Consider the following 27429-nt stretch of genomic DNA (forward strand, 5'->3'; position numbering starts at 1 on the left):
TGCGCCACCAGGGAAGCCCTGTTTATTGTACTAAAAAAGCCCATTATATTTCTTTTAAAGGCACTTATTTTTTTTAAATTGAAGTATAGTTGATTTACAATGTTGTGTTAATGACCGCTGTACAGCAAAGTGATCCAGTTATACATATATATACATTCTTTTTTTAATATTATTTTCCATTATGGCTTATAAGATGATATTGAATAGAGTTCCTTGTGCTATAGCGTAGGACCTTGTTGTTTATCCATCCTGTATATAAAAGCTTACATCTGCTCACCCCAGCCTCCATGCCTCCTCTAACCCCCACCCCCTTGGCCACCACCAGTCTGTTTTCTATATAAAGACATTTAGTTTTTACATAAATAGAGGACAAATTTTGATTCTTACTTCAGTGTCGCTATTTGTAAGATCTGCATTTTTTGTGGTATTGATTTACCATAATTAATCCAAACCTACAAAAAGATCAATAGGAAATCATTTTATATGAAGCTCCTTTATTGCACTGATGCCTGTTTTTAAGTAGGAATGCTTTCTTCTAGAGAAAACAGTGAGGGAGGGTGGGAGCTGCTGGACTGACCTGGCCAGGGTCTGCCGACTGCTGCCCAGAGGGACCTTCTCACCTCCTCAACCACTCCCACCGCCACTGGAATTGTTTGCACTGGGGACAGTCTTTGGTTTTGTTTTGAGAAATAGCATGTGCTTTGAAATCACAGATTTAATATCATGTTGTGTTGGCAAAAAAGAGCCTTCAGTTTTTTGGTAAAAATAAAAGACACATTTTTCATTTTCACCAAGAACTTTATTGAACAGCATATTTACCTTTTTGTTCCACTACCTTCTGCCATTTTTCAGGCAACTTCATAATTCCATCTTCCCAAAACTTTTTATCTTTTTGAGCAAAGAACTGTTCCAGTTGCCTTTTACAGTCTTGCAGGGAATTGAAATTTTTTTCCATTAAGAGAATTTTATAAAGACCAAACTCAATGGAAATCCAAAGGTGCAATGTCTGAATACAGTGGTGAATCAGAACTTCACAGCCAGGCTGTAACAGTTTTTGCCTGGTCATCAAAGAAACATGCGGTCTTGCGTTACCCTGATGGAAGAGTATGTGTTTTCTGTTGACTTATTCCGGACTGTTTTCGTTGAGTGCCACTTTCAGTTGGTCTAATTGGGAGCAGTACTTGTTGGAATTAATTGTTTGATTTTCTGGAAGGAGCTCATAATAGAGGACTCCCTTCCAATCCCACCATATACACAACATCACCTTCTTTGGATGAAGAGCCAGCCTTTGGTGTGGTTGATGGTGGTTCATTTTGATTGCTCCACGATCTCTTCCATTCCACATTATTGTACAGTATCCACTTTTCATCGCCCATCACAATTTGTTTTAAAAACGGAACATTTTCATTACATTTAAGTAAAGAATTATAAGCCGAAATACAGTCAAGATTGTTGTTTTCACTTAACTTATGTGGAACCCAAACATCAAAGTGATTAACATAACCAAGCTGGTGCAAATGATTTTAAGTGCTTGATTTGGATATTCTGAGTATGTCTGCTATCTCCTGTGTAGTATAACGTTGATTGTTCTCCATATCTCGATTTGATCGCTATCAACTTCAACTGGTCTACCCTACCATGGAGCATCATCCAGCAAGAGATCTCTGGCACGAAACCTTGCAAACCACTTTTGACACATTCGATCAGTCACAGCAGCTTCTCCATACACTGCACAAATCTTTCTTTGCGTTTCAGTTGCATTTTTACCTTTCTTGAAATAATAAAGCATAATATGCTGAAAATGTTGCCTTTTTTCTTCCATCTTCAATATTAAAATGGCTACACAAAAATTCACCAATTTTGCTGTCTTTTTAAAAATGCATGCTGATATGATAGCTGTCACATACAATCTAACAAAATTGTTTCGAATGAAGTTAAAGGCAACTAAGGGCTAGTACAGCCATTTTATGGAAAAAAAAGAACGAACATTTTGGCCAACCCAATATAATGTGTGAAGATTACATTTATAATTAATTTATATGAGTTAAACTGAAGTTTACAATAATTAAATGAAAAAACATGTGCAGAGTATAACCCAAGAAGGCACTTAATACCTTTTTAAAGTCATTGGTTCCATACAATCTTAACCTCATAATTCAATCTCTACTGTATATCAGGACGTAGCAAGATTTTTTATTTTAAATTATAAATGATGATACCAATACAAGTTAATGACTTTAAGCAAAAGTTCAAAGTGGAATTTAATGCCATCCCTGTTTTTACTGACTTAAGGACTCTTTAGGTGTCCTAGACCAAGAGTTCCACTGGCCTAAAGGCCATACATTTCTTGGTCATCCAGGCCTAAACCATACTTGACCTATAGGATACACTCAAGAAATATCTGTAACATGATATCGCTTGTTGAAGGAGGTCAGCTGATACTCCTCCGGAAGAATACTTGATGCAGGTAGTACCACCCATTCCAGCCCTGACTGTGCCCCATGCAGGGAAATGGGACCAGACAGACGTGGCCTTGGTTCTATCACTGAAACTCAGACACGTCATCTACCACATCTTAATTTCCACATTGAGACAGTAAAGTTGACAAAAGGAAGAAATCAGATGAGAGAATCTGAGATATCTGTTATAGTACATGTCATATAATTGGCACACAATAAATGGCAGCTTCATTTAGTTTCAGGAAAGTGGGTCCTAATATTTGGTCATATTTTATAAATTTCAATGTAAGGACCATACCTAAACAAAGACATAAAAACCACTACTGATGCTTGAATACTCTTTTAACAAGAGATCCAGATATAGTTTGGTTAGGAGCAAAAGTATACGACAAACATTTAGACTAGGGAGTCATATTTTGTGAGGAATTACCTTTCAGTCTCACGACTGTTGAGATTGCCTTAGTAGAATTAGGGGAATCTGTGGCTGTTCGTTCCCTATATTTGTGTGGATTAGAGAGGAAGAGCATTTTGGAAATTCCTGTCTAATTTCTAAAGGCTCTGCTTTAAAGTCCCAGGCTCTGGTATAAAGCACAGTCTGTTTTTTGTTTTTGTTTTTGTTTTTTTAACATCTCTATTGGAGTATAATTGCTTTACAATGTTGTGTTGTTAGTTTCTGCTGTATAACAAAGTGAATCAGCTATACCTATACATACATCCCCATATCTCCTCGCTCTTGCGTCTCCCTCCCACCCTCCCTGTCACACCCGTCTAGGTGGTCACAAAGCACTGAGCTGATCTCCCTGTGCTATGTGGCTGCTTCCCACTAGCTATTTTACATTTGGTAGTGTATATATGTCCATGCCACTCTCTCACTTCGTCCCAGATTACCCTTCCCCCTCCCTGTGTCCTCAAGTCCATTCTCTATATCTGCATCTTTATTCCTGTCCTGCCCCTAGGTTCTAAGAATCTTTTTTTTTTTTTAGATTCCATATATATGTGTTAGCATACAGTGTTTGTTTTTCTCTTTCTGACTTACTTCACTCTGTATGACAGACTCTAGGTCCATCCACCTCACTTCAAATAACTCAGTTTCGTTTCTTTTTGTGGCTGAGTAATATTCCATTGTATATATGTGCCACATCCATCTTCTTTATCCATTCATCTGTCGATACACACTTAGGTTGCTTCCATGTCCTGGCTATTGTAAATAGTGCTCTAATGAACATTGTGGTACATGACTCTTTCTGTGTTATGTTTTTTTCAGGGTATATGCCTAGTAGTGGGATTGCTGGGTCATATGGTAGTTCTATTTGTAGTTTTTTAAGGAACCTCTATACTGTTCTCCCTAGTGACTGTATCAATTCACATTCCCACCAACAGTGCAAGAGGGTTCCTGTTTCTCCACACCCTCTCCAACATTTATTGTTTGTAGTTCTTTTGATGATGGCCATTCTTACGAGTGTGAGGTGATACCTCATTGTCGATTTTTTAAAAATTAATTAATTTATTGGCTGTGTTGGGTCTTCATTGCTGCGCGTGGGCTTCCTCTAGTTGCGGCTACTCTTTGTTGCAGTGCGCGGGCTTCTCATTGCAGTGGCTTCTCGTTGCAGAGCGTAGGCTCTAGGAGTGCAGGCTTCAGTAGTTGCAGCACGCGGGCTCAGTAGTTGTGGCTCACAGGCTCTAGAGCACAGGCTCAGTAGTTGTGGTGCATGGGCTTCGTTGCTCCACGGCATGTGGGATCTTCCTGGACCAGGGCTCAAACCCGTGTCCCCTGCATTGGAAGTCAGATTCTTAACCACTGAGTCACCAGGGAAGTCCCCCTCATTGTAGTTTTGATTTGCATTTCTCTAATGATTAGTGATGTTGAGCATCCTTTCATGTGTTTGTTGGCAGTCTGTATATCTTCTTTGGAGAAATGTCTATTTAGGTCTTTTGCCCATTTTTGGATTGTGTTATTTGTTTTTTTGATATTGAGCTGCATGAGCTGCTTGTTTATCTTGGAGATTAATACTTTGTCAGTTGCTTCATTTGCAAATATTTTCTCCCATTCTGAGGGCTGTCTTTTCATCTTGTTTATGGTTTATTTTGCTGTGCAAAAGCTTGTAAGTTTCATTAGGTCCCAGTTGTTTACTTTTGGTTTTATTTCCATTTTTCTAGGAAGTGGGTCAAAAACGATCTTGCCTGATTTATGTCACAGAGTGTTCTGCCTATGTTTTCCTCTCAGAGTTTTATAGTGTCTGACGTTACAGTTAGGTCTTTAATTCATTTTGAGTTTATTTTTATGTATGGTGTTAGGGAGTGTTCTAATTTGATTCTTTTACATGTAGCTATCCAGTTTTCCCAGCACCGCTTATCGAAGAGGCTGTCTTTTCTCCTTTCTATATTCTTGTCTCCTGTATCAAAGATAAGGTGACCATATGTGCATGGGTTTATCTCTGGGCTTTCTATCCTGTTCCATTAATCTGTATTTCTGTTTTTGTGCCAGTACCATACTGTCTTGATTTCTGTAGCTTTGTATTATAGTCTGAAGTCAGGGAGCCTGATTCCTCCAGCTCCTTTTTTCTTTCTCAAGATTGCTTTGGCTATTCGGGGTCTTTTGTGTTTCCATACAAATTGTGAAATTTTTTGTTCTAGTTCTGTGAAAAATGCCAGTGGTAGTTTGATAGGGATTGCATTGAATCTATAGATTGCTTTGGGTAGTAGAGTCATTTTCACAATGTTGATTCTTCCAATCCAAGAACATGGTATATCTCTCCATATGTTTGTATTATCTTTAATTTCTTTCATCAGTGTCTTATAGTTTTCTGCATACAGGTCTTCTGTCTCCTTAGGTGGGCTTATTCCTAGGTATTTTATTCTTTTTTTTTCCAGTGGTAAATGGGAGTGTTTCCTTAATTTCTCTTTCAGATTTTTCATCATTAGTATATAGAAATGCAAGAAATATCTTTGCATTAATTTTGTATCCTGCTACTTTACCAAATTCATTGATTAGCTCTAGTAGGTTTCTGGTAGCCTCTTTAGGATTCTCTATGTGTAGTATCATGTCATCTACAAACAGTGACAGTTTTACTTCTTTTCCAATTTGGATTCCTTTTATTTGTTTTTCTTCTCTAATTGCTGTGGCTAAAACTTCCAAAACTATGTTCAGTAATAGTGTTGAGAATGAGCAACCTTGTCTTGTTCCTGATCTTAGTGTAAATGGTTTCAGTTATTCACCACTGAGAATGATGTTGGCTGTGGGTTTGTCATATTTGGCCTTTATTATGTTGAGCTAAGTTCCCTCTATGCCTACTTTCTGGAGAGTTTTTAATCATAAATGTGTGTTGACTTGTGTCAAAAGCTTTTTCTGCATCTGTTGAGATTATCATCACAGTCTGGTTCTTAACTCAAGCCTGTCATTCAATGGAATGAAACTTGAGCTGGTTTCTGAGCCTACATTTACTTTTCTGCAAAAAAGGAGATAATGTTAACTACTGCCTGGGGAAACTGCATAACTCTTGGCTTAAAATATGCATTTATTGATTGCCTAATAGTGGATTATTTCAACCTACAAAATAAGTAACTCTGTTATATATAGGGTGCTAATAATTTCATAGAAAGACATTACTTATTGGATACTTTTCACTCGTTTTCATTTTAATTGTAGGAAGTACATGCTTCCAAAGGAAATAATTCCTGAAATCAAGTAGAAATAAACACAGAATTGTATTCATTTGATAATGTAAGTATAATAAATAAAGAAAATGGGAAAACCAATATTCCCATAAAGTATACTGAAAGGCAATAGGCCTGAAATTAATTACAGGAACTTTTAAAAATAGGAAATTAATCATTAAATGTTATTGAATATTAAATAAAATTGTGAAATGCTTGTATTTCTTGAAACAAATTTAAAACTTAGGTGTCAATGTTTACAATTGTTTTTATTCATCAGACTGTGTCAGTAATGTACTAAAATGACTGCAGGTGTATCCTTTGATTTTTTAAAAACGAATTAATTAATTAATTTATTGGCTGTGTTGGGTCTTCATTGCTTCATGTGTGCTTTCTCTAGTTGCAGCGAGCAGGGGCTCTCTTTGGTGCAGTGTGCAGCCTTCTCATTGCAGTGGCTTCTCTTGTTGTAGAGCATGAGCTCTAGGCACATGGGCTTCAGTAGTTGTGGCACGCGGGCTCAGTAGTTGTTGCTCACGGGCTCTCGAGTGCAGGCTCAGTAGTTGTGGTGCACTGGCTTAGTTGCTCCCTGGCATGTGGGATCCTCCTGGACCAGGGCTCGAACCTGTGTCCCCTGCATTGGAAGGCAGATTCTTAACCACTCCTCCACCAGGGAAGTCCCTCCTTTGATTAGTTTTGATAATTCTGTGTCTCAATAATGTGGCAGCCACTGGCTTTATATACTTCTCTGAACTTAACAGGTAGGAGTTAAATGGAATATAGTTCTTAGACCATAAAACGCCCATGTGCCAAGCAGTTAGAGCACATTTTCATTTACATTTTCTGAATGTTATTGAAACTCTGGTTGAGTGCTCTTGGCCAGCATGACTGTCCAGTGTCACTTAATGTTCAATGGAATTTATTACTTTTAAAATTAGGCATTTGTACTTAATTTCCACATTTCTGTGTTAGGTTAGAGCAGCAGGTTCTTCACAGTTTGACCATGGTGAAATATAGACAGCCATCACTTTTAAACACTTTTCCAACAGGCTATGGAAACTTGTATTTCTGTACTGATAACTCAGTTCATTGATTTATTAATTCATCAGATACCTATTGAGGTGTTTAATTATGTTATGTAAAAAAATTAAAATATTCAGAGATACTCAAAACAGTGAAAGAAAGTCAAAGATAAGAGATTTATATTCCAAAAGTTGGAAATAATCAGTAAAGAAATACCAAAACTGTGAACTTGACTTGTTTTATCATCAGTAAGTACCAGTGTCTCCTCAGTATAAGAAATTACATTCATCATCAGAAATTTTACACCAAAAGCCATTTGTTTCCTGACTTGCATCATAAATGGCCAATGACTATCTCATGGCTACTCACCCTAAACTCTGCAACACTGGGGACTGGGTAGGCCTCAGGTTCCTGGCCCTGGACCTTTGAGGTCTGCAAGTCAACTGAGACACCAAGAGACCACCGGGCAGGCAAATAGTAATGGGAGTAATGGGAGCTTTGAGTTGCTCTTCAAGAAACGTGTTGGCCTTAAACAAGGGCAGCAAATAACTGAATTTATGTATTGACAACAACTCAATAAACCTTTAACATAAAGGTATTGGGTGATATTCTGGGATGGAATGGTCCATAGCCTGAATTAAAGAGACTTTAGAGTAAAGAATAGAGCAAAAATCAAATGAACTATAATGCAAAGTACGATAGGATTTCAAAATCATGCTAAATTACACTGTTCACAACAGCCAAGACATGGAAGCCATCTAAATGTCCATTGACAGAGAAATGGATGAAGAAGATGTACATATATACAGTGGAATACTACTCAGCCATAAAAAGGAATGAAATTGTGCCATTTGCAGCAACATGAATGGACCTAGAGATTATCATACTAAGTGAAGTAGGTCAGACAAAGAAAGACAAATATCATATATTGATTATATGTGGAGTCTAAAGTATGACACAAACGAACTTATCTATGAAAAGAATCAGACTCATGGACGTAGAGAAGAGATCTGTGCTTGCCAAGGGGAAGGAGGGGTGGGGGAGGGATGGATTGGAGTTTGGGATTAGCAGATACAAACTATTATATATAGGATGGATAAACAAGAAGGTCCTACTGTATAGCACAGGAACTGTATTCAGTATCCTGTGGTAAACCATAATGGAAAATAATATATTAGAAAAAGAATATATATATATATATATATATATATATATATATATATATATACACACACACACACACATATACATATATATGTATATATATATATAAAACTGAGTCACTTTGCTGTACAGCAGAAATTAACACATTGTAAATCAACTATACTTCAAAAAATAGAAAAAATAATTCATGCTAAAATAAGATACCAAATGAATAGTATGGCAGGGTATAAAATGACCGTCCAATTAGGACTAAAGAAGCTTCACAAGTAATGGCCTTTGAGTTTGATACTGAAAAGTGGCTCATCTCTCCCTGCGCTGAAAAGGCAGGGGTGGGCGGTAGAGGCAGGTTCAGAGCCCAGTCTGAGGCACCCCGATCCTAAGGTGCTGAGAGCCAGCAGGGCCGGGTCAGTGTGTGGACCAGGACCCACATGTAAAGATGCCAGCCTGCCATGCTGAGGAGTCTGGCTGTTCTGTGTGCGATTGGGAGCATTCAGTCAAAATGGAAATCTATGTTTAGGAAATGAAAATCGTAGACTGGGGAGGCTGCTTTGGAGTGAGGAGCATGGGGCAGTTCTACTGTGGAACCATAAAGAGTGGCAGCTGGAATGTGAAAAGTACGAACCATAAAAATGCATTTATTCTAGAATAAGTGAATTGCTCACTCTAAACCAGATTATTCAGGAAAAATGACTGCATCAACCATCGGAGTGATAGTAAGTGGGCAGGTCTAGTAAGAATATTATGTTGCAAATTATATTGGCCAGAGAAGCCATATGCTGCCACCAATGGTGCCCACTAATTGGGACGCCTGGAACTGTCCCCTTGTGCCAATGGGATGACATCTAGGTCACCTGTTAATTTTTTATTAATTCTAAAAAAGTCAGATGTGTTCTCCAATCCAACACAATAACATCTGACTTTTAAAAATTAATAAAAAGCAGACTTGCTCTCTTGCCTATTAAAGCAAATAGGGTGGGCTGTTAATATTTGCTAATTTGGCTTGTGTCTATGCTTTTGTTTTCTTTATGTTTCAGTAATCTATATTTAAAATAATCGATGCAGTTTTCAATAATGCTTGTTAGAAACTGTATTTTTCATATTTCAACTAATGGACACATTAAGAAGTCCATTTCAATGCTTAAAATCAAAACAAAAACAAAATCGAAAACATCTGAATTCCCTGAAATTTTTTGGACATTTTTTAATATTGTACACATGCAACACTTACATTGGGGGAGTGAAGAGAAGAGTTTATTAAACTTACTCATGATGCCACAAATTTTAAAATGTTTAAGAATTCATCTCTTTATGTTTTACTGCACACAGAAGATGAAGACATTGAAGGTATAAAAAGATTGAAAAGAAACTAATCAAATGTGAGTTTCAAGGCATATAAATTCCTTGAGGTCAAGCATACACTCACGTCTCCATCTGTACTGCAGACTCTGGCATGTGGCGAAGGGTGCAGCTAACGTTTGTTGTGTGCAGTAGTGAAATACGAGCTTCTGTGAAATGTACAAGTACTGATGGATCCATCCAACAAGGAAAGAGCCTATGGCTGAAAGAATGAATCTAATTTGAAAATCTAAAACATCAGATTAGAAAATTCCAGAGTCACTCTATTGCTTATACAAGTAGCTTCAGGTTTTCAGATATTGCTATAGGTTGAAAAATTTGAAATAAATTCATGTAATACATTGGTAAGCATGGTTTCCTTTTTGTCACTTGAATAAACCATTCAACAACATTTATGAGGTACTCATGGAGTAAGCCTATTTGAATTTTAAGAATTATGGCTCTCCAATCATTTCTGCACTAGAATTTTGAGGCTCCCTTTTCAGTACTGTGTCAAAACCATATTTTGAAATCAATAGCTTGGACCCATACTTTCCTCTGTTAGAGCAGTTTCATCATTAGGAATCTCAGCAAAATGTTCTATGGAAAGAGAGGAGGAAACCAAAATTTCCCCTGATATACTTTATGGATGTGAAAGTCTAATATCAACATCATGAAATAAAGAACCTGAGAATCACGTTTCTCTTGGACAACAATGCAAACAGTATCATTCTACATTAAGCCTATGCGGTGTTGTTAATCCAGGTTCTGCCCTGTGTTTGGTTATGTATCATCCTTATGTGAAAAGAGGAGGGGCGGGGGTTACTTTACTGTAATAATGGCCCTGGGGCTCCAACCTGGAGCATGCCTGGGACAAGGGTGGGTCACACGAGTTTAGACCATTTCACAGGATGGTGTCAGGTACATGCTCCCTGTGCAAAAAATTACCAGGTTTCCTGGAATTCTCTCCACGTTTGAGGAGCCATCACCATGATTTCCAAGCTCACTGCCCACCTGGGAGGAGTGACATCACCAAGGGGAGCAGGGAGACTCTGGGCCCCCTTGATGGGGTCTGTCTAGTTGCAGCATGTCTGCTGGGGTGAGAAGAGGCTGCTTGTGTGCTGAGACATCCCTGCTGACCCACCTCCCCAGGAGGCTGGGGCCATTTGTTGACAAAATCATACCTTGATATAACCTCGGCTCATAAAAATCTTCCCTTGGATGATGGAGAGATGGCTGATTTCTAGTAGCCTTTAATACAAAAAAGTAAGTTCTGGAAAGCTGATCACACCTGAGAGCATCTAGATGGTACTTCCCCTGAGGATGTGCATGGAAAGCTGTGTGCAGAGCCCATTTGGCCCAAGCTGTTCTTGATAAACAAGATAAAAATTAAATATAAGCATATGTAAATTTCTTGAGGATTTAGTTAGTGGTGGCTTTGCAGTTACTAAGGTCCACAATGGGTCAACTTTTTAGTAATGACAAAAGTATCCATTTTTCTTGGGTATTATTCAAACGTTAATGACTAAATGATTTCTTCTGTATGGAATGAAGCCTCTTTGACCACCCTTTGCTGACCTCTAATTCATCTCCCACCACGATTGCACAGTGATTGATTTCTTATTTGTGTTGCACCAGAGGCCAAGAGTCCATTAAGGCAGGAAACCATGATTTATTCCTTTTTTTTTTGTGGTCACAATAATTTGTACTTAGATGCTTAATTCAAAATTTTGGAATCAATAAATGTATGGGGGAAAAGCTTCAAAGGCATTAAATAGTAACCATAGTTGTGCCTTTTCTCCCTAAACCTATTAAAACTCTGGCTACCTTTTTCACCAATGTGTCAGGTGTTGATGTGATTGATAAAGGCAGAAATATTCTATAACATGCACTGATCAGATCAGCGGGGTTAGCAGTGGCTTCTTTTATCCAAATGAAGAGAAGTGGAGTTGGTTTGGAGTGACATGTAACTCCAGGGACGTTGCCCGTGACCTTCGGCCCTGTTGTTTTAATATATTCAACAGAACTGCTTTCTCATTGGACCCTTGCACAGTGACTAATACAGAGCTCTCGTTCAGGATTGGACTATGCCTGCCATGTAGGAGAGAGGACCGTCCCCAGGAGAACCACAAGTCCATGGACTAGAGAGGTGAGATGTCCGTGCCACACGTAGATTGCAGGTATAGACTTGTTCAGGGGTTCAGTTTCCCTTACCTCTCCTCCAGAGAAATAGGGGTTCCCCTATTTGACTGTGTGCTTCCGCGTGAGGTACCAATGATGCAAATAATCCAGCCTATCCTGTTCCTCAGTTTGGGGCATGATGTAAAGTCATGTTTAGAAGAGAAAGTCAAGTAAGTGAAAATGAAATATCTGCGTGCATCCGTCAATGGCCCACGATGTGGGAGCTTTGAATGAACAGAAAAATCGTATATTCATTATCTTTGTACCTGCATCTCCCAAATGACTGAGAATGGAGATACTAAAAGCAGTAAGTTACAAGGAGGAAATATTATATTTGTGTGAATTCGACTGGATCTTCTAAGGATTGATGCTATATATCTCTCTGTAATGAAATAGAATTTGGAAAGGATCTCAGGGAAAATCAGTTCCCTTATCTTATGATCCATTAATGGGTGCACTATTCCAAGATTCGTAGGAGAATCAGCGACCACAAATCATCTCATGTGATGGAATCAGAAATGCAGAAGAAATGCAGGTACGCAGTGAGGACAGTTGACAACACAGCATTTTTAATCTGTATCTATAGAAAACATTTATAGAAGCTCTCTAATAGAGGGATTATAGAAATACATTTCATATATAATAGTGTACTTTAGTGTACTTACTGTGAAAATAGCACATTTATTTAGAAGTGGACTTTTTTGCCCAGAGTTCTTGTCGATGTTTTGAAATATGTCCATTTCCTTCTCCTGCAGTTGTTGTGACCAAGAAAAGAAAAAGTACCAACAGTTTTCCACGATTCCTCATCAAAAGTCTGCTCCTTTCGGTCGATATTTCCCAGAGGCATCCAGAACGTTCAGATGGATCGGGAAAGGATCCTAGAAAACATCTGTGGTCCGTGCGGCCAGCCCTACATCTGACGGCACTCGTGCCTGGTGCACATGGCCTGCCTCTCAATCCTCCAGGTGCCCTCCTCGTAGGTGCAGTGGCAGACGGTGCACTCGTCCGTCTTCACTTCCCTCCCAGCGGGGATGACAGCGGTCTCGGCAAAGCAATTTGGGCCTGGAAAGAAGAAACAGGTTGCACTTAATTAGGGAGTTAGCTTTACCCTGCATGTTTTATGCACTCCCTTTCAGGAAGGACAGTGAAAAAGTTACCATTTCAGGACTATGAAGTGTTCCCACTTTTTTCCTGAAATGAAAGCCATGTTATTTAAAATGACACAAATGAACTTATTTACAACACAGAAACAGAGTCACAGACTTAGAGAATGAACTTAGGTTACCAGAGGGGAAAGGGATATTCAGGGGGTTTGGAATCAATGGACATGTCCACACTGCTGTATTTAAAATGGATAACCACCAAGGACCTACTGTAGAGCACAGGGAACTCTGCTGAATGTTATGTGGCAGCCTGGATGGGAGGGGAGTTTGGAGAATGGATACGTGTATATGTATGGCTGAGTCACTGCTGTGCACCTGAAACTATCACAACATTGCTTTTTTTTTTTGCTTTTTGTGTGTGTGTGTGTGTGTGTGTGTGTGTGTGTGTGGTACGCAGGCCCCTCACCACTGTGGCCTCTCCAGTTGCGGAGCACAGGCTCCGGACGCGCAGGCTCAGTGGCCATGGCTCATGGGCCCAGCCACTCCGCGGCATGTGGGATCTTCCCGGACCAGGGCACGAACCCGTGTCCCTGCATCGGCAGGTGGACTGTCAACCACTGCGCCACCAGGGAAGCCCTGCTTTATTTTTTTTTTAGTCACAACATTGTTAACTGGCTATACTCAAATATAAACTAAAAAGTTTAAAAGAAATTTAAAAAAGTAAAATGTTTATGAATGACAATCCTGTGTTTTTCAATTTGGGGGCCTTCTACATGGGCTGGATCTGCAATCGTTTGATTCAATTAATTCCAAGTAGTCATAGAAAAACTTGATTAACGGGGACTTTCAGAGAACCAGGCTTATCAGGAGAGAGAGCAGAAACGAGCAAACTGCTTGAAGTGACATCAATCCAGTGTTACCACACCTTTTAGATCAGGTTTCAAAGGTCAGCTTATGGAACAACCACCTGGACGGCTCTAGAAACACCGGTTGGTGGTCCCACCCCCTAGCACTTCTGACTCCGTTTTGGGCTGTGACCAGGGAAGCTGCTTGGATAACAAGTGCCCAGATGATGCTGGTGCTGGCCTGGGGCCACACTTTGAGAGGCACTGTCTCAGCATGGACCAGGGGTACATTGTCCACAGTCTTCCTTGAGAACTGAAGACCCCTCGATTCTTGGTCAACATCACCTACCAGCTTCTCCACCAACAAAGGTGCCATGTGTGCATCTTATTCCATGTAAAATCCAGGACACGAAGAAATGGTTATCAGGGAGATTTCCAGTGTGAGCTGTTTTGGTTGAAACAAATGGTTTCTGTGTTAACAGTTCATACCACTCAGTCATATGGGACCAAAGGCTCGGCTTCCAAACCTTTCTCTGAAACAGAGACATTGGTTCTCACCGCAGCCTTGAACACAGGGCTCTCACGCTCATCCTCCCTTCCTTTGCTTCTACAGCCTTTGATAACGTGCTCACACCAAAGCACGTCCAACGACACTGTATCAAGTCATCAAAGAGATGAAAAATGTTCATCTACAAAATTTAAAAAAATAAATGAATCCACCAAAACTCTAGGATAAAAACTAGCTGTTTTTGTAATTCTAGTCAGAATAATTCTAAGCAGAGTAACTCATGCTTCAGTGGCTTTGTCTTCTGTGTCAGCCAAGTGGCGAGGATCAGGGCTCCTGAAGGTTGCCCTGGAGACCTCACCCCCGGGTACCGCCCCTCCTCCCACCAGGAACTCCGCTTTCCTCGGGCCCCTCCACTCAGACCCGCCCTAGATTCCTCCCCTGACCCCCACCTGTCTCCCCATGACCTCGAAGCATTAACAGTCATCCAGCTGAGGAGGACCCCAAACACAGATCCAACCCAGTTTTCTCTCTTGAGCACTGCTCCTGGGTTTCCAGAGGGCAGCGGCCTCTGCAGGTTGCTGACACTCCACGCTCACACGCCTGGAACCACTGCCTCTTCGGTCTCACGTGATGGCTGTGCTGGTGGTAAAGTCACTCCTGCATCAGCTTTGGTGAATCAGAATACTTGAACTCCAGACCCTCCCCACCTGTAGGCCAACAGGAGGTCCCTGATCTCCAAACCCCCCACCCAGCCCACCTCCTGTTCCTCGGCCTTGGACCGTGTCCTCGGCTCTGTGAGGTCAGAGGCCAAAGGGCCACAGCAGCAGCTCCAGGTGGGACCCCCCCCCCCCCGTGAGCACTGGTCCCACTCGGCTCCTGGGATGCCCTGACTTTGACATTTGACACCAGGTCTCTTTGGTGTGCTTTTTTCTTTGTTTCTTTTCGTCTCTTTTTCAGAGTTTAATTTGAGGGTCCAATCGCCTTCTAATTTGCCCTAATATCTATCAGTGTGCTTTGCACATAGAGGGTACTCCATAATTGCCCAGAAAACCTGTACCTTTAGATACAGATATTCACAGAGAGTTACCTGTCTCCTCTTCAGAAAAATCTGGATTCAAAATCTGGTACCACTACTTACTAGTTATGAGATCTTGGACTAAGGGATTTCATTGTTCTGAGCCTTAATGGCCTCACTGGCAGAATGGGAATGCCATACATCACCGGGGTCCTGAGGATTAAACTAGAATAGATAGTACACCTCTGCCCTCAAGTTATCCAACAGTTCCTATCCCTCTTGCCTGAATTAATCTATGTCATTGTAGTAGTCACTTCTAATGAGTTTTTATTAGTATTAACTTGTGTCTATTTTCTATATCACTGTAGGACTTTGGATCTTTCTTTTTCAATGATTTGCAACCACTGCAGTCTTTATACTTTTTTATATTCAAATTGTCCCAATTCGGCTTTTGAGTGGCCCCAGCTTTAGGCAACTCCCGTGTCCTTCAGACACACTCCCTCAGCTGCTACCAGCCTCTGCCACATCTGTGCCAACAACGCATTTTCAGCTCACTTTGCCCACATCTGAAATCAGCCTTTTCTTCGAGGGGCCCAGATTCCTTTGGTGGAGAGGAATATTGAGGATCCAAGGCCTGATTATTGCAAATGCTCATTATTACTGGGGTGTCACTGCGTCCAGCCCCTCTCACTGGGCACAGGTGGGGACACACACACACACACACAGGTTTTAAATTGTGAGTTGACATTATTAGGATTCATAATTCTTTCTTCCTAGATTTTACATGTGTACATCTTTTCTCTTACAATGAAACACTTCAAATGGAACATTTATTTATGTAATTGATCCTATTAACTCTTTGCTTAACTTTACTTAGATTTTAAATTATGTACCTCGTCTTCCACTGAGACTCTTGTTTATTAAAATCACTAGCATATTCACCTATTTTCTCTCTCTCACAGTTACGTAAAAGAGTTTTAAAATGACACCGTGGGGCTTCCCTGGTGGCGGAGTGGTTGCGAGTCCGCCTGCCGATGCAGGGGACATGGGTTCGTGCCCCGGTCCGGGAAGATCCCACATGCCACGGAGCGGCTGGGCCCGTGAGCCATGGCCGCTGAGCCTGTGCGTGCGGAGCCTGTGCTCCGCAGTGGGAGAGGCCACAACAGTGAGAGGCCCGCGTACCGCAAAAAAAAAAAAAAAAAAAAAAAAAAGACACCGTAAGTGCTATTCCTAACTAACAGGAAGATTTTCTTAGTTCTTAGAGTTGGTGCCCTTTGTTCAAAAGTCACCCAGCTCTTCTCTCCACGTGGCTGTATGAACAGTGGCGTATAGCGTGAGCCTCGTTTGCCCAGCTGTGCTCTCCCACCCAGCCACTGCGATGACCAGCTTCACTAGCTCTAATGTATCCCCTAGTGTAACTTTCTTTAAAAGAATAAGCAAATTATTATTCGTTTTTCTTTCATAAAAGGTAGCATACTCCTAACTCCACGTACTTGGCTTTTTTCACTTACAATTTGTCCCAGGGGGTCACTCCACATCCATACACAGGGCTCGTGTCAGGCAGCGCCCCTGTGTCCCCGTCACAAGCAAGGTCAGTGGACATTTGGAAACCGGCCTCCCCCACCCCCCCCCCCCGCCGTGTATAGGAAATGCTTAAATGCTGAGAGCATTTATTACCTTTTGCTTCAGTCAAGGAAGAGATACGGTAAAGTGAGGCTCACAAGAAAGAGCTGGCAGTGTGTTAGTAAAATGTGTATTCACGAAGAAAAGCAAAATCCAACAAAAACACCAAGTGTTCAAAAAGGTAACTTAAACACCTAATCCTAGAGGGAGAAAGCAACAATTTACACTTTGTCTCATATAAGAAAGTGTTTGTTTCATAAGCTTCCAAAATACTTATATATAAAGTCATCTCCTTATTACTGCTTAATGAATAGTGAGAAGAAACCCTGATTCTGGGTCTTCACTGAGCCTGAACTTCGGATTAAACTCAGTTCGAAGGTGCTACAAGCATCTGGACTGTCAGGTATTTGTCTCCCAGGCCTGTGATTAAAAAAGAGTAATTATTCCTGGTAAAAGATTTTACTATGACATAATTTGTAAATTTCTGACCGTTGTTGCATCTGGATTATGTTATAACCCCTTTCCTAACCCCTCGTAGAATTGTCTGTGTAGGTTTGGACACCATGTGGGGACACTTTTGTCTGACGTGGCAAGACTGACAGGAGGGGAGAGGGAACTGTGTTCCAAATTCGTGCGTTTTGTTCAAAAGCCACTTAACTCTTTTCTCTGTGTGGTCGTATCAGTGACACAGAGTTAGGCGGTACAAGTGTCGACCCTTGAAGAATTTACAAAATAAGCTTTCTTCATAGATATATAACTGAATCACTGTGCTGTACACCTGAAACTAACACAACACTGTAAATCAACTATACTGCAATTTAAAAAAAGAAGAAAAATAAGCTTTCTTCATCTAAAATGATTTTAGTCTGAGTAGAGGGTTAATCACATGACTTTTAGAATTATAGGCACTGTTGCTATTTGAAATAAAAAGCTGGTTTTTTTTTAGAATAGATAGTACACCTCTGCCCTCAAGTTATCCAACAGTTCCTATCCCTCTTGCCTGAATTAATCTATGTCATTGTAGTAGTCACTTCTAATGAGTTTTTATTAGTATTAACTTGTGTCTATTTTCTATATCACTGTAGGACTTTGGATCTTTCTTTTTCAATGATTTGCTTCAAATATTTACTTATGATATAGTTCAACAGAGTTACTACTCCTGTACTTTGTAAATTCTTTTTGAATCAAAACCACATAAAAGTGTTTGGTAAATTATGAACACTTCACTAAAATATAATTTGTACAACCTATTGATATTTCTATAACAGATTCCAATTACTGAAAATTTCTAAATATCCCATCTTAAAAGCAATGTTCCTATAAACTAACCAAATTATGAGACTCTTGTACCCAACTCCCTCTGAATATGTGTGTGTATACACACACACACACACACACAAATTATTTTCCTATGAACCATATTACATTAAAAATTTTTATTTTGAAGTTATAGATTCCAGTCAAACCAGGAAATGGTACTACAGGGAGAACCCATGTGCCTTTCACTCAGTTTTCCCAAGTTACATCTTACATAGTTATCACACAAAACCAGTGGGAGGAGCTGACAGGTACAGTGGGTGTGTGCACACCTGTGTCATTTTATCATATGCGTAGTTTTGTGTGACCATCGCCAGAGCAAGATCCAGGACCGCTCCATCACCACCAAGATCACCCTCATGCCTCCTTTTAGAGTCAGTATTATCACCCTCCCCACCCCCCCAACCCTAACCCTGGAAATCACTATCCTTTTCATGTCTATAGTTTTGTCATTAAAAGAATGTTATATATGTGGAATGGAACAGTAAGTGACTTCTGAGGTTGGCTTTTTAAACTCAGCATAATACCCTTGAGACCTTGCCAAGTTGTCAAAAGCACCAATGGCTCATTCCTTTTACAGAGAAGATGTTCCCATGCTATGGATGGACCCCACTTTATCCATGCACCTACTGATGAACATTTTGGATTTTTTCCCAGTTTTTTGGCTATCAAGGATAAAGCTGCTATAAAATTTCACGTATGTGTTTTGTGTGAACATAATCTTCATTTTTTCTGAGATGAGAGCCCAGGAGTGCAATTACTGGAGCCTACAGCAGTTGTAGGTTCAGTTTTATGAGAAACTGCCAAACTGTTTACCAGAGTAACTCTGAAATTTACATTCCTATCAGCAGTCAGTTTATTTGCATTCTCAATCATAATTATATTAAAATTCTGGTTTGATAATTCCAACATATCCTATCTGACTCTGGTTCTGGTCTCTTCAAACTGTTTGTTGGTTTGTTTTTTGCCTCTTAGTGTACCTCATTAATTTCGTTTTGAATGTTCACCCATGATGCACTGGGGAAGAGGAACTACTCTAAATAGAACTTTAGTAACCCTGACAGCAAGGTGATGGGAGGGTTCTCAGTCCCATAATTAGATCTTAATCTTTTCGTGTTTGCTTCTGGACTGTGAGCTTCACAAGTGTTTCTTAGCCCCCAACCTTCCTCCTTGGTTGTACGGATGGCTCCGGGGGCTGGAGTTGGGTATTTCCCTTCCCCACTTCAATTGCACTTTGATAAAACCTCAACAGGTTAGGCTCTGGTCAAGTTTCTCCTGAGATCAGAACTTTTTTAAAAGAACAGAAGGTTCTGAAATATTTTGCAAAGGATACGTACCCCTTTTTTCTGTCAAAAGATGTCAAAGTTCACGTAACTGTGAGGACTCTCCATGTCTGGGGCCCCCGGGGGTTTTGACTTTCAGCAATTCATTGTGTACAGGTTAGGTTTTCCTGCCCTGGTGCTGATTCGCATGGAGGTCTCTGCTCTGGTGGGTTTGATTCTCTACATCTGGCTCTACGTCTCTCCAAATTTTAGGGAGATTCAGTTTGCTTTGTGACCTTACTTCTCTGATGGATCTAAGAAGTGTTACTGATTTTTCCATTTGTTGAGCTTTTTACTTGTTTTTAGGATGGAGAGGTGACTGGAAACCCTACTGATTGACTTTTGAGCCAACTTTGCATTCCTGGGAAAAAAAAATCCCTTATGGTCATAACATAAAATTCTTTTTATATATTGATGTATTTCATTTGCTAATAAGAAATGTTAAGAAATGCTGTTTATTTATTAAAGGTATTGGTTTGTACTTTTAAAAATATTGTCTTTCATTTAGTTTTGGTATCAGGATGATACTGACTTCATAGAATGGGTTGGGAAGTATTTCTTCCTCTTCTCTTGTTGGAAGATTTTATAGAAGTGATATTAGTTCTTTAAATGTCTGGTATTTTTCTCCAATGAAAACATCAGGACCTGGAGTTTTGAGGGGACTTTTAAAATTATGAATTCAATTTCCTTAGTAGCTTTCATATAGAGTATCTGTCTCATATTGGGTAAGTTGAGGCAGCTCATATTTTTCAAGGAGTTGGTTCATATCCTCTAAATTGTTAAATTTATGTGTGTAGAACTGTTAGTATTCTTTTATTATCCTTTTAATTTCTGTGGGATCTGTAATGACATCTCCTGTTTTATTCTTAATATTAGTAATTTGCATCTTATCTATTTTTTTTTCCTGTGTTGTATTAAGGGTTTATCAGTTTTGTTGATCTTTAAAAAACCAGCTTTTTATTTCATTAATTTTCACAACTGAATTTGTTTGCAGTTTTATTGACTTGTTTTGTTTTTATCGTTACTATTTTATTCTTTCTATTTCAGTTTGTTTGCTTTTTTCTTTTTTTAATAAATTTATTTATTTGTTTGTTTATTTATTTAATTAATTTTGGCTACCTTGGTCTTTGTTGCTGCGCATAGGCTTTCTCTAGTTGTGGTGAGCAGGGGCTACTCTTGGTTGCAATTCATGTGCTTCTCAACGTGGTGGCTTCTCTTGTTGTGGAGCACGGGCTCTAGGTGCGTGGTCTTCAATAGCTGCAGTGTGTGGGCTAAGTAGTTGCAGCGTGCGTGCTCTAGAGCACGGCTCAGTAGCTGTGGTGCACAGGTTTAGTTGCTCCATGGCATGTGGGATCTTCCCGGACCAGGGCTCGAACCCCTGTCCCCTGCACTGGTAGGCGGATTCTTAACCAATGTGCCACCAGGGAAGCCCGTGATTTTCTTTTTCTAGTTTCTTGAGTTGGTGATTTACATTATTGATTCGAGAATTTTCCTCTTTTCTAACGTAAGCATTTAGTTCCATAAATTTCTCTTTCAGTTCTACTTTAGCTGTGGTCTCATAAGTTTTGATGTGTGGTAGTTGTATTTTCATTTTCATGAAACACTTACTTTAAATTTCTAGACGTGAAGTCCAAGAACCGCTAAGAAACTTGAAAAAAAAAACACATATGATAACTTGATGAGCTAAAATATAAATTACTGAAGAGAATCCTGATGTACAAAAGCAGTCTGGTCACTATAATTATTCAGTGGCAAATAAAGGGCAAATTCCCCTACTTACTAATGAAGTCATATATATATATATATATATATATATATATATATATATATATATATATATATATATATATATAGATGAACTTTTCTGTGCTGCTCTGACTTCAGAGCAAGGAGTCCCCACCTCCTTCACATCACCTGCACAGTGACTGACTCGCAGTGTCAGAATAGCTTGTATCAGGCCCAGCCCAGGACCCGAGGTGCTGGTGGGGGACTCAACACCAAGGAGGTCTCTCATCCCCATAGGAGCCCCACATCCAGTCTCCCGAAATGCAGAGTCCGTGTCAAGCCCCCAGTTTTGCCCTAGTTACCAGTGAGTGAAAAAATGTTGCTGCCATATCAGTACACAAAGGATGTTGCAGCCATCAAGCCGTCACATTACAGCCTCCAAGATGGTGAGCCCTGAGGGGACTCAGGATGGAAACAGGATGCCTGCCATCTAGCAGTCATCCACTGCAGCCCACCCCCCAGTAGTGCGCCCTGAGGGGACTCAGGATGAGAAAGCACAGGACACTGGCCCCAGGTAGCTGAGGTGCCCATCAAAGGGACGATTTCAGTGAGCCCAGACTCATGCATCTTCCCATAGATGCATAGAAAAGCGCTAAATTCCTTAACTTGAGATGCCTGGTTTTCTTTAATTAACAGTAATCTTCTGATATTCCAACTACCTGGTCCTTTTTGCAAAAAACCCTATACATCCTGACTCCCCCTTACCTCTTTGGAGCAGTCCCTCAGAGCAACCCTAGAGGCTGCGTCCCAGGCTTAAGTTCTCAGTGTTGTCCTCCAAATAAAACATAACTCTCAACTTTTAGGTTGTGCTTTTTTTTTTTTTTCAGTTGACACCAGCACAATCCAGCCCATGATATCATGTGTCCACTGACCTGACAATAAATTGGGCTGATGCTCACAAATTCCAAACCAAGCCTGAACCTGCGGGGACATCTGTAATTAAGCATCCCTCCTGGGTGCTCCTGTGTCTCTGGCAGAGCTGCCTGTCACAGTGCCACCCTCAGGGGCCCTCAGGGTCTCCCCGCCAGGGAGGAGGGAGGGTCATCACAGCGCCTAGTGCTGCACGCAGCACAGAGCTGGAACTCAGGGCGTGCACAACTGAGGTACAGTTTTAGAATTAAATAATGAATTGACACAATGAAAATAAAACTGCCATGGCTACACAGAAGGGTAAATTGCCAACATGCTTTAGATTTTTACACGGAATGGTGAGTCACAAGAAGACAGGGCGTTAATGAAGAAAGGCCTAAGTGGGTGTTTGGGGGCACCTCCTCCTCCCCCATCAGGGACTAAGCACTGAGGAAGAGCCCAGCACAGCAGGACGGCAGGTGAGCGAGGGAGACCCAGGCAGCCAGAAGCCCAGCATTTATCTTCTAGATCAGTGATACCCGCTTCTGCTGTGCCTCGTCTTTTTAGCAAACCATCTACTGAATTCTTAAGTTGTTATTGCATTTTCCAGTTTCAGCTTTTTCAGTATAGCCCAGTTCTCAGTGAAATTCTCCAACTTTTCTTCTGTCTTCTTGTGCATGTTATCTGTTACTTTAAAAACCTTCTGAAATAGTCACCATATCTTGAGAACCTGTGAGTCTGTCATTTCTTATTTTGCTTTTCTCTTGGTTTGGGGTCATTTGGTATTTCTTGGCTTGCCTGGCAATTTTGAATTAAATAACAGATACTGTGAAAGCGACATTGGACAGGCCCTGGATAGAGCCTTTTGCTGACAGAGTACAGGAGGGCTACAGTGATCTGGCCGCGAATGGATTTGAGGCTTTTTTCAGGTTGGTCTTTTCCAGTCTCCCCTCACTCCTAGGGCACAGCCTTTCTTGAAGTCTTGGTTGAAAACTCCTGCTGTTTGCTGGGGCCCCTCCACATGCTCCCTTGAGCACTGTAGTCCTGGCAGGTCTCTGCAAGCTCCAGCCACCCAGCTGCTGCTTTCTGCTCGGGTTCTGCTTCTCTTGCCTGGCACATTGCAGCTTTGCAGTCTGCAAATGCCTTGAAGGAAAATTACATGAAGACTTTTGGCCTCACTTCTTTTGGTTCCCTCCTCTTCTCAAATGCAGTCCCCCTCTCAGTTCCCAGACGCCATGGTGGCCCCAACACCAACTTCCACCTCCCAGCTCAGCCAGAAGCTGCCACCCTGGGCTATGGCTTTCCACAGCACATCTCTCCCTGCTCTAGATCCTGCAAATGCCCTGAGCAAACACTGGGGAGGTGAGTATGGAGCTTAGCTCAGTGAGCCTGCGTTTTCTCTGACAGCTAGACCTCCAAGTCCTTTGCACTCTGATATCTTCAAACCATTTTTTTTAATGCATGTATATTTTATCCAAACCTTAGAGTTGATCTCAATGGGAGAGTTTTTCCACACTCTATCATGGTGTGAATGAAAAATGTCACTGTGACATCAGTAAACAGAGGATGTTGCAGCCATCAAGCCATCACATTACAGCTGCCCTGACGGTGAGCCCTGATGGAACTCAGGATAGAAGCAGGATGCCCTCAATCCAGCCGTCAGCCACTGCAGCCCAGCCCAGCGGTGCACCCTGAGGAGCCTCAGGATGAGAAAGCACAGGATACTGGCCCCAGGTAACTGAGGTGCACATCAAAGTCATGATTTCAGCGAGCCCAGACTCTTGCATCTTCCCATATGTAGAAAAGCGCTAAATTCCTTAACTTGAGATGCCTGGTTTTCTTTAATTAACAGTAATCTTTTGATGTTCCCACTACCTTGTCTTTGTTGCAAAAACCCCTCTATATCATGGCCCACCCTTACCTCTTCATAGCAGTCCCTCAGAGCTATCTGAGAGCCTGTCTGGGCTTAAGTCCTCAGTTTTGTCTGCCAAATAAAGCAGAATTCTCAATTTTTAGGTTGTGCATTTTTTTTTCAGTTGACACTAACAATTCCCAAGTGAGAAAGGAGAAGATGATAAGTAGCCCTGTAAGATAGGATCTTAACCTGTAAAAACTGGTCAGATGTTTTCACTGTTTAGGCAAGTGGGGATGGTGACTCAAAGATGCTATGGATTTATTGATCTATAAAAAGTCAGATAGCAGGTTATGGAATTTAGCAATCTCCTATATGCATTCCTTTCCTGGATGATTCTATGCATCCCTGTTTTTGAACAGGCTCTTTTGTCTTCCTGCTGGTTCTATCCTTAGCAAATTAAACACAATTTTGCATGTGTTGTCTATCCATTTATGTAAAAATATAATTTATATCAGGATTCAGTTTCACAGTTTATAGCAAGTACATCTGACCAACAATTATTAGGATAATTATATGTACGGTGTAAATGTATGTGGTTCTTTATTGCTAGGAACTCAGAGTCTTGCTTTGCTTTGCTTACCCTCCCTTTGTTCCTACAGGAGATGCGGGGTGGGAAAATTGATGTGGAGAATGTTCGCACCACAGATATTAGACCTTGGAGATCTTTAATTCAGACTCCCTCAACACAGAGATGGGAAAGCTGAAACCTAGAAGTATCAAGAGATTAGAATTGAGATTGTACATTAGACTTTCTTTTGCAGAGCATGGATTTGTCTCTCAAGCGTTTCTGGTACAATCTAACATGCCAGCTGGCCCGCCTGTTTCAAAATTGCAAGTGTGAATGACGACCACAGGGCACCCATTTGCTGTTGCCAAAGGCCTACTAAGGCTTCTTGAATTCAAATGGAATATTTTTAAAACATGTAAATCAAGTTTTTCATTTATTTCCAATTTAGACCATTTCTCCCAATACAGTTTTAGTGGTCACCGTGGAAAGCTGGTGTGGCAGCCTTGGAGCTCCTGGGACACACTGCTCATTCTCAGGGTGCAAGCAGTGTCCACAGGGATGCCCGTGTGTGTCCCCATATTCCATCCAGGCTACCACCCTGAAGCTGCCTCCTGGTCTCCTCCCCTTTGATGGCTCTAGGTTTCAGCTCCTGGGACCTCCTCCTTCAAGGGCCAGTGTAATGCCCAAGCTCCCAGATTCTGCGAGCATCTTCCACCTTCTTCTGCAGTCTGTGCTTCCCTCTGATCCCCTCACACAAGGCACAAACATTCACCTATGTGGGGAAACACTGGCGCTGTTGCCAGACTGTTTAAATGATTCATCACCTTACCCTGGTAGTTAGACCTAGCTAGCTTTATTCAATACTACTGCACGTCATCAAATTTAACCTTCAAAATAGAAGCCTAAGAAGCATCCTGAAAAAATGGAAGAAATGGCAGCTCCAGGAAATAGCCTTTTCCCAAATTCCATTAATATATCTGTGGGCCAAAAAATGTCACCTGCCCTTCCAGTAAACAATGAATGTTGGGACCACCAAGCTATCAGCCACTGTGGCCACCCCAGACTATGCAAAATGGCAGCTCCAGGAAATAGCCTTTTCCCAAATTCCATTAATATATCTGTGGACCAAAAAATGTCACCTGCCCTTCCAGTAAACAATGAATGTTGGGACCACCAAGCTATCAGCCACTGTGGCCACCCCAGACTATGCACCCTGAGGGGAATTCAGGATGGAGAAAAACAGGATACTGGCCCTAGGTAGTCAAGGTGTGTATCAAAGGAATGATTTCAGTGAGCCCAGATTCTTGCATCTTCCCATACATAGAAAAACACTAAATTCCTTCACCTGAGATAGCTGGTTTTCTTTAAATAGTAATCTTCTGACGTTCCAACTGCCTGGTCTTTGTTGCAAAGATCCCTATTTTTGGCTTCCCCCCTTACCTCTTCAGAGCCATCCTTCAGAGCTATCTGAGATGCTACTACCTTCCAGGCTTGAAGTCCTGGGAAAGTCTGCCAAATAAAGCATAATTCCAACTTTTAGGTTGTGCATTTTTTTCAGTTGATGTATCTAAAAAGTCACCTGAAACATACACAAGGTCAGCAGTGAATATGAAGTGAACGTTGTGAGATCAGAAATGAGGGAACAGCCCACCATGATGCATCAGCAGCAACAAAAGGTACACGGGCCATGGACATCTGGTCTCCCTTGCAATTCTGTGTGTGGACAGCGACATAGCTGGCCTGTCCGCACATCCCGGCCATCCAGGCACTAGGGTGAGCTTCTGAGTCACCCCCGAGATGGCTCCTGGATTGGTCGGACCCCCCTCCCCCCTCATATCGGGCTTGTACAAAGGCCGAGAGGGTCTCATCAATTCTGAATGGTAAGCTTTGCAATCAGGAATAATGTTATGAATTAGAACAGAATCTATACTCATAATAGAATAAAATGTATTGAAACCACAGTTTTTCTAACCCTCTTCAACACATAAATTGATATCTGAACAAGAACTGGATTTGGGAAATCAGTGAGTGTCTAAACCACAGCTGCAGAGCTGACAACATGGATCAACACTAGGTTATTGTGAACAAATTAGGAAAAGTAAACCAAGCATTGTCTGTTATATCACATGAGCCAGGATTCAACCTAAGGAGGAAAGAGAAGAAAGGAGATCTAGTGATGGTCTGGAAGGCATTTCACAGCTGGCTCTCAGATAGAAAAAGGAAAGTGAAAGAAGACCCAGGAAGCGGAACTGCCAGTTATAGTTTCATCAAGTCCACCCCGGAGCTGCCAACACGTGACTTTGGAAGGAGCCGCAGACTTGGGAACAGAAGTGACCTCCTGGGCATGAAGCCCAGGCTGCTCAAGTAAGAGAAACTTGCCCTCAGCAGGAAGGTTGTTCGATGATTTTATCTAATTCGATTCCATGGGAAGACAAAACCTACGGCACACAGGACAGAAAATTATGAGACATTTTCAGTAGACCCAGAAATAGTCTGCTTCATTGAGAGTTTCCTCTTTTATTAATAAAAGTTCCAATTGCACAAAGTATTCTCCCATACCTTTAAATTCAGCTCCACAGCTAGTATCTTCTCTTTATTTTCCCTAGTTTTATAAAATCAGTGCTTTTCATCTTTTTCTTTATTTGACTTGTTAGCAGTCATAATTTTGTTGATTTGGTCAAAGATAGTTTTTGGTTTTATCAATTCTATTTTTTTAAATTTTCTAACTCATTATTTTTCTATTTGTTTTACTAGCTACTAACTTCTGTGTTATTTCTGGACTTTTTGTTTTTCTCTCCTTTGGAATCTTTGCTTGATTTAGTTTTA

The 27429-nt window shown here is 40.9% G+C and overlaps 1 protein-coding gene across 2 annotated transcripts in view; it reads right to left on the minus strand.

Annotated features, from left to right (window-relative positions):
- Positions 1–12360: 12360 nt before the first annotated feature.
- VWC2 (von Willebrand factor C domain containing 2) overlaps positions 12361–27429 on the minus strand; it is a 120290-nt gene continuing 105221 nt past the window's right edge. For both annotated transcript variants that reach the window (XM_082632309.1, XM_082632308.1), the window contains exon 4: positions 12361–12875. In XM_082632309.1, coding sequence (XP_082488435.1) covers positions 12724–12875 — 152 coding nt within the window. In that variant the 3' untranslated portion in view covers positions 12361–12723. The remainder of the gene's footprint in view (positions 12876–27429) is intronic.

This window comes from Mesoplodon mirus (assembly GCF_964341445.2).
Source record: "Mesoplodon mirus genome assembly, chromosome: 9".
Classification (NCBI taxonomy): domain Eukaryota; kingdom Metazoa; phylum Chordata; class Mammalia; order Artiodactyla; family Ziphiidae; genus Mesoplodon; species Mesoplodon mirus.